Raw genomic sequence first — 7,836 nt, 5'->3', positions numbered from 1 at the left:
TTGGATGGTAGTGAGTCACCAAGCAACAAACAGTGCTTTACTCTCAACTCCCCTTGTGCCTGAAAGACTCCGAAACGAGTGTTGTCGGTGTGATAAACTCTGCTGTGGCTGTCACTATGCAGAACAGATGCACATCTTCCGTATTCTTCAGGAGTGAAGACATCTCATTTAATTCACCTGGATGGGAGTGTTACCGTATGGCTAGTTTGGTGGATTGGCGGAAAGGAGTAGGTGCATATGATGTAGCAGTCTGTTACTGAATCATAAGCAGTATCCCCCTGGTTTCAGATACTGTCTGTTTTCATAGGTGGTTTGAGATAAGTGGTTTAAAAAATTGCATGGAAAGTGTTTGTTCCCCTGCCTTCCTGTGCACACCTCTTCTATTTCATTGACAGGCTGCTGCATAACGCAGGTTGTTCCTTTTCCTCAGTGGGACCACTGGTTATAGGAACAGGCTTGGAAGAGACTGTGCTTTCTAAGCACACAGCCTTGGTGGTTTGCCTTTTTGGTGGTGCTTCTGTAAGTAGTAGCAGTAGGTGGTACTCCTACTAGTCTTACACCTTTTCCTTTCTCATTAGCATTGGGAACTATTTTGCTGTATGTGTGTACTCTATATGTCTCTCCCTTTCTTTCTGGCTGTAATTTTCCAGTTAGCACTGGAATCTTCTGATTTGTGTCTGCGACTCCTTTCTCAGGTGGTCCTGACTGGCTTCGTGCAGGAAAAGTCCTTGGAAATCTACTGCATCAGCTTCTCTGCGCAAAAGTGTCTGGGAGTTCTCCAAGGCTTTAACCTAGAGAGGATTACAGTAAGTTGGACTTATATTTTGAAGTATAACTTAGTTGTTACAGGTGATAAAAACCTTCTGGAGTGATAGAACAATTTCCATACAAATCCCTACCATCAGTCTGCTTAGCATTTTTTCCCCTTTGCTCTTGACAGTATGCTCACACGTTGATTTCTTCTTAGGATGTTATTCTAGCATGCAATGGAGGTGTCTTAAAATGACAAGCAAAATCTAACTGTTGAGAGCCTACATATAATTATTGAAGTGGGCCATTCTGCTGCTACTAATAATGGTCTGAAACTCACTTGTCATGTGGGATTTGTAGTGGTTTTTATGTCCTGCCCCAGATGCTTGGTATTATAATAAACTGTCGTTTGGTTAGTACTATGTGATTTAAGAAGAAGCTAAAATGCAAAAGTCTATTATCCTTGCTATTTTATTCAAGCTAGAACAGCAGAGGCTGCAGAGCAAAGTTTGAGGAGCTTCCTGCATAGACAGATTTCCTTTCTGGAAGGAACACATCACTTTAGATTAACTGGAAAAGAGCTTTAGAAATTTGTGTCCTTCTCTACTGGAGAGGGTTTTTTTGCAGTTACTGAAGTGAAATTAATTTCCAAGTGTATGTGTGGTGGTGTTGTGTTTGTTTGGTTCTGTGTTGTGTGGTTTTGGTTTTTTTTTCCTTTGTTAATTCCTGTACCTTCAGGTAGAAGAATCTATTTGATTGAGTTGTAAGGTGCAGTAGATTTTGTTGATATTCAGATCTATGTTTCTCTAGTTATGGGGGATTTTTGTGACTTAATGTAGTTAGGTTATGAGATTTAAATTTGCCATAATGGCATTCATTTGGTCATACTGTGAAAGTATCTTCTATGTAACTTTCAACTGTTAAATACAATTTTTTTCTTAAGTGCCCTGTAGAAGATGTCACAGTCTGTTAGCATTACTGGAGCAATTTCTGACTCTGAAAATTGTTGCTCTAATGGTGGAGCTACAAAACATAGCCTTGTGCTAGTTCGGGGATTTTTGGGGGTTTTGAGAGAATGATGGGGAGGAGGGAGGGTTTTTTCATCTAATTACTTTTAAACTATTATTGAACTTTTATTTCTGCAAGCGGTTGCTTATGCCACCTGAGTTCACATATGAAGAAATTTACTTTTAATGGATTGTATCTTTGCATGAATAGGGAGGTTGAAGAGAATATCAGTCTCTAAATGAGACTTGGATTGCTCTTGAACATAATAAGGCCTTTAAAGCCTCAATCTACTTATATCTACATGCAGCCTAGAACTCCTTTTTGGGGAGAGAGATCAGAGGAATGATTACTTCCTTGTGGTATGTTTTGTGCATACCCATATTAAGGTTCTGTACAGTGAAGTGTAAGAAGAGCTACCCTATCACTTTTTATTCCTGGCGTGGCCCAACACCAAACTACACTAGCCTTATTTTAATGAGTAGCTGACAGGTAGGGAGAAGTGTGCTATTTACAGCCATCAAGATAGCTTGAATGCATTGTGGAGCTCTGCATTGGATGCAGAGAACAGAAGCGGTGGGAACAAAAGAACTGGCAACAAAACTGATGCCAAACTATTTGGAGAGTAGACCTGGGAGATGTATTTATCTACAATAGCAATGATTTAAATAGTTTCAGCTCATCTTCACTGGACAGCATAATAGCTCTGCAAAGTCCTCTTTCATTTTTAAGTGCGAAGTACTTTTGAAGAGCATGCTGTAACTGTTCGGGGTTTTGTGGAGAAGCAAGGCATTAGTGATTACTGAGTGTGTGAAGCAAAGAGAATTTGGGTGTTTCAAGCAATGATATTTCCTGCTGCCTGCTGTCATTTGGGAGATGGACAAGCAGAAGAGTTTTGATTCCCTTGAACAGGGGATTATGGGTCTAGTGTGACGGTTCAGTGTTAAGGTTTCAGCCTATTGCACAGAAGCAAAAGATCATATGCGGACAGATCTGAAATGAAACAGGAATTGGGAGCTTAAGTATGTGGGCAAGACCAAAGTTTCCAGGGCCTACCTCATGTTGCCTGGCATGGAAGTAAAATACTGTTGGTGAGGTGATTGTTAAGAACTCTTTTTTTCCTCAAAGAACAACAATTTCTTAAAATTAAGGCAAAGTTTCCGACAACGTACATAAAATAAGAAAAAATGTGTTAGGAAATGTTACTTGGAAGTTTGCTGGCCTCAGATGCGAGGAGAGCTGCTAGAACAGAGCCTGTATTGTAGGAGTTCAATATGCCAATTGGCAAGCCAGTGAAATCCTGCACAGGGTGGCTGGATAACTTGTGCACATCACTGGATACTGCGTGTTTACTTCCTTCAGGTGATAAGTACAGGAGACACCAAGCACTGTGAACACCTGCAATAAGGTACAGCAATACTGAACACAGACACAGGAAGGGAAAAAGGTTTGCTCTGACCTGACTCTGGTATAAATAGGTTACTTTTAATTTTTCAGCTTTGTAATTGGCTCTTCTACAGCTATGGGACTTTTCTGGATTTGGGAAGGGGACACAGATCTATGCAAGCTATAGTTTCTTTCCTCAGGGTAGAAACCAGCCCTCACTTTGAATATGGTTACCTGGAGGCAACAGAGAAGGAAGAGGTAAAGGCATTTTTCCCACTGAGGCCGGTCTATCTGGAAAATACGGTAGGAGATAAGTGGCCAATTTCACACCATCTTGATCCCAGCATGCTGTGGGAGGATGAATAAAGCTCTTCCAAGCTCCCTCAACACTTGAGGCAGGAGACATGGGGGACCATATTCCAGTAGATGCAGAGCACGGAGCAGGCAATGGCTTGTTTGATTGCCTTGTCATGTAGTCAGTGCAGTCAGCATTGTAGATGCCCCACGTGGATGGAGCATAACTGTGCTTGTCTGTTTCTTGAGTCTTCCTGCCTCACTTCAGGGACTGTCTTTAAGCTTTTTTTAAAAAAATCTGTAATAGTTATTTGTCATCATCAGTGGCATTTAGACTCGTTGCTTTTTCATCCTCTTCCCTGCCTCCCCTCCTGCAGTGAATCACAGAAGGACTGTTTTTCTTAGTCATTACTGTAGGTGTTAGCACACCCTAGCACAGGCAGCTCAGGAAGAAAATTTAGCAGACAGCTGTCTGGCAACTTGGAATCAAATCAGAAGTACTTTTGTGGATTCAAATAAAAAAATGATTCTTTGTAAACAAAAAGAATATATGTAGCAACTGCAAGATTCTTTTTCTACAAATATGAAGTACAGTTAGTTCGGTGTATACATTATTAGAAGGGGAGGTGGTTATGACTTGGCCCCACCTCAGTGAAATATCGTGACTTTTTGTTTCCTTTGTGATACCCCATGTTTGACATTCTTCTCACAGATTCTCTTTGGTATTGGGCTTTTATTTTGAGCTGCATAACTCCATTTTGGCTTCTGACCATGGCTTGTCTGTTCATGGAGAGTGATTCTGAACTAAGTTTTGTGCTTTAGATTCACATCTTAGCTTAGTTCAAATTAACTTTAAGTGCAGGTACAAAAGCCTTTATGAATGAAGTTACCACCCTTCTCATGAAAAGTCAGTAAATTAATAATATAATTAAAGTTGGAGTTTACGTATCTGAGGCCAGTCCCAACTCACTACATGCTTGCAAGAACTGACACAATATTGAGGAGTGGGACAGAGGACAGATTCTGTGCTGGTCTTATCTTCTTTGATCTTCTGCATCAAACATGTTTGATACTTCTCCAGCTTTCTGAAGGACTGCAGCAAACACTTAAAAGATGATCTAATTATTTTTTAAAGTGGAAAATCCAAGAAATCAAAAGAAAAAAAAATACAAACTTTGAAGTGTCCCATAAAGACTTAGCCTTATTACATATCACTTTCTATTCTATTTCATGCTTTCCTGTTCCATTTTTATATTTGCTATGTGGTAATTCTGCTTCATTCAGTGCATTGTATGAAGACAAGTAGACTCGGACTTAAGGATGTAGGAGCAAATCTGTTCATGAAGAATGTGGAAAATGCCTGGTTTCATAAACCAAGGAGCTCATCTCCTGTTATGCTGATATGAAGAGTTAAATCGTCACCAGTGTTGTACTTCCTGTCACCACACAGGAAGTACAATTAACTTTATAGAGTAAGCTTTACTCTTGCCATAATCTTACTTAATGTAACAATACAAATGTTGAGGTATTTTGAGACTCTGCCCTTGGCCACTTGAGGTGAGAGGGAAATATTAGCAGAAAAAAGACCTTTCAGATGAGGCTTTCCTTTTACCTGGGCTTTTGGGTAAGCCCTAAAACTATCATGGTGATATCATGAGTGTCCAGAACTGGCAGGGAAGTTGAGAGCAGTGTTACGTAGGGGGAGTGCTGACCTCAGGTGAGAGAAGACGCATGTTGGCTTTTTCCTTCTTTCTTGCTATGATTCAATGGGTAGCTATGAAGAAGCTGGTTAGAGCGTTTAAAAACTGATCACTGGCTTCCAAAATTGCCTGGAATACTAAAAAATATCCACCTAGTCGGATTAGCTGAAGAAGCATGACTGATAGTGATATTGTAAGCTAAACACCTAGTTTGAAAACAGAACTGTGAGACCTAACCATGTGAAAAATGTCCCAGTGCCTGCAGAAAATGGATCAGAGATCCATCTGGCTCTAATGTTACCTAATTCTGGAAATCTTGGTGTTGCAAACATGAATAATGTTTTTTGTTTCTCCCATTCACAGATAAAAGTACAATATAAAATGGAAACATTATTTTCATGCCTCTGAGGTAATGGGAATAAATGTATAATTAATTCAGGACTATGATAATGACCATTCAGCTATAAAGAACAAAGGAAAACAGAGAAGCAGAGTGGCTGAAGTTGCAGGTGTCTCAGAACTGACAGTGAAAAATCACCTGGGAAGCTAATAAGGTGAGTAATATTTTTTGTGTTCTGTGGAGATTTGTGTTTTCCTGTGGTAGACGTGTATTCTAACCAGTCACATAACGGGATTTCAGTCAGTGGAACAGCAGAGAAATGCTGACCTGTTACTGACCATGATGATTGCTACAAGAAGGTGTTTTGCAAGCAAGCTAATGGCTAGGGCTATTTGATGTGAGCCTCAACGGTCCTCCTTCCACTGTGATGCTGAAAATGGTCGCTTAAATTCTGGTACTGCTTTGCAAGGAAAACTTGCTTAAAGTAATTTATAACAGTAGTTATGCTTCTAGTGCTTGAACAGAGGCCAGAATGAAGTTGGATTAAAGAGCGTTTCGCCCTTGAGTTGAGTGCCACTTGGCAAAACCCTTATCCAGTTTGTACGTGCAAACGTGGGACTGTGAGGCTTGCATTGCAGTGGTAAGGCTGGATGAAAGGTCAAGGTGCGAAAAATTTCAGTACAAGAGGTGGAGAATAGAATGTGAAGAATGATGAAATTGTACCAGGTACAAGTAAAATGTTTATGAATTTTATAGTTATAGAAATGCCTTATGGTTTTGGGGTTTTTTTTCTTAGTTTGTTTTTTTAATTCTAATTTTCTGGCAGCTAAAATTTTGAGGGTACTTAAAATTCTCTAACTAAAACTGCAAAATATGATTATTGAAATTCATGGGCCCAACCATTGCCAAAAATTCTATAACTGATTAACTGAAATGCAGCTATTGTAGGTATGAATCTTGGGTCAGGAGAATGTCAGTGCCTTCCCTTTTTACCTTTGGTAATTGTTTTATGCACTTTCTCTATGTTAATGAGCAGCTCTTTCAAAATCATCGTTTTTATTATGCATACAAGCGACGGATAGTCTTTAAAGGTGAAATTCTAGATGGAAAATCTTCTTGTAGTCCTATTCACATCAAAACCATATGCAAGCTCACTTTACTGGCTCTTAATTTTATTTTCTCTCCTTCTTAGGAGGAAAGGCTGGCACAGTATACAAGTGACACCCAATAATATGTCTGAGAACCAGTACTCTTTTTGCTAGGATAGCTTTACATGCAAGCCATGTAATTACCTCCACTTGAAGAGAAAAATAATTTGAGAGGCTATAGTGCTGGTTTGTCTGTTTGCTCTGTTGAAAAGATTGTTGAATGTGTGCTGTTGTGGCCTAAATTCTTGGATACTATGAAATCCAAACTTGCTCTAGAGGAAACTTTTGTGATTGGTGAAGACATTATGAGGGCACACTTGGCAGTGAGTTAGAGAATACAACTGAATAAGAGAATACAACTTCAACGAGATGTTCTAGTTCTCTCTTCTCGCCTCTGTTTCAGATGTCATCTCTACCAAGGAGGGTGAAATCTGAAGCCAAAGCCCTTACATCAGAAGATGATGAACTACCTTCACTTCTTACTTCGTAAGATTACTTTTTTCCTTAGGATTTTTTTTAAAGGTTTATGCTAAGCATGAGGTTGATTAAAAAGTTCTAATGCACAAAACTTCTACTCAATTATAAAACACAAATTACCTATGCTTTTCATGCTAACAGTGAAGATAGGGTGAAACTGAATTGCCAGTTGTCCAGAGTCAGGCATGTATACATCCCAGTGACCAGCTTCAGGAAAACTTTGTAAATTGTTCTAGCCACTAGCTCTGCAACAACATGAAAGACCTATCTTTGTTGAGTCTGCCTACCTTTCTGTTCATTTTTCCTGTTCACTTCCTTTCATGCTAGAAAACGCTCAGACTGGTTTGCTTATGTATTTTTTTTTTATTCTTCTCATAAGCAATATTGTCTACTCATTTGTTTTTCAGGAGCTCTGAATCAGAGGAGGAGTGGGAGCCAAAAAGCAAAATCGCCAAGAGATCTCGGTTGCCAAAGAAAAATGAGGCAAAAACTAAAAAAGTTGCTGCTCCACGGTCAGCTGTGGCCAGGAAGAAGGTCAAGAAGGTAGCAATAAAAGAGGAAATGGTGAGTATCTGTAAGCAAGAGACATTTAATTACTGTGGTTGGCAAGTAACATGAGCAGAATTTTTCCAAATCTGGTTCGCTCGGTTGCCTGAGTCTGATCAGCTCATCTGATTCTACTGTTACTGTGAATATTCAGTGTATTTCATAAACATGGCTTTCTTACATATTTAAG

The 7,836-nt window shown here is 39.5% G+C and overlaps 1 protein-coding gene across 1 annotated transcript in view; it reads left to right on the top strand.

Annotated features, from left to right (window-relative positions):
* The first annotated feature begins 454 nt into the window (after positions 1-454).
* Positions 455-7,836, top strand: part of SRBD1 (S1 RNA binding domain 1) — a 135,019-nt gene continuing 127,637 nt past the window's right edge. The window contains exons 1-5 of the mRNA XM_050894954.1: positions 455-519; positions 696-806; positions 5,499-5,689; positions 7,027-7,109; positions 7,508-7,664. Of these exons, the coding sequence (XP_050750911.1) occupies positions 7,027-7,109; positions 7,508-7,664 (240 nt within the window). The 5' untranslated portion in view covers positions 455-519; positions 696-806; positions 5,499-5,689. The remainder of the gene's footprint in view (positions 520-695; positions 807-5,498; positions 5,690-7,026; positions 7,110-7,507; positions 7,665-7,836) is intronic.

This window comes from Gymnogyps californianus, chromosome 3 (assembly GCF_018139145.2).
Source record: "Gymnogyps californianus isolate 813 chromosome 3, ASM1813914v2, whole genome shotgun sequence".
Lineage (NCBI taxonomy): Eukaryota > Metazoa > Chordata > Aves > Accipitriformes > Cathartidae > Gymnogyps > Gymnogyps californianus.
This window is presented reverse-complemented; position numbering and strand designations above follow the sequence as displayed.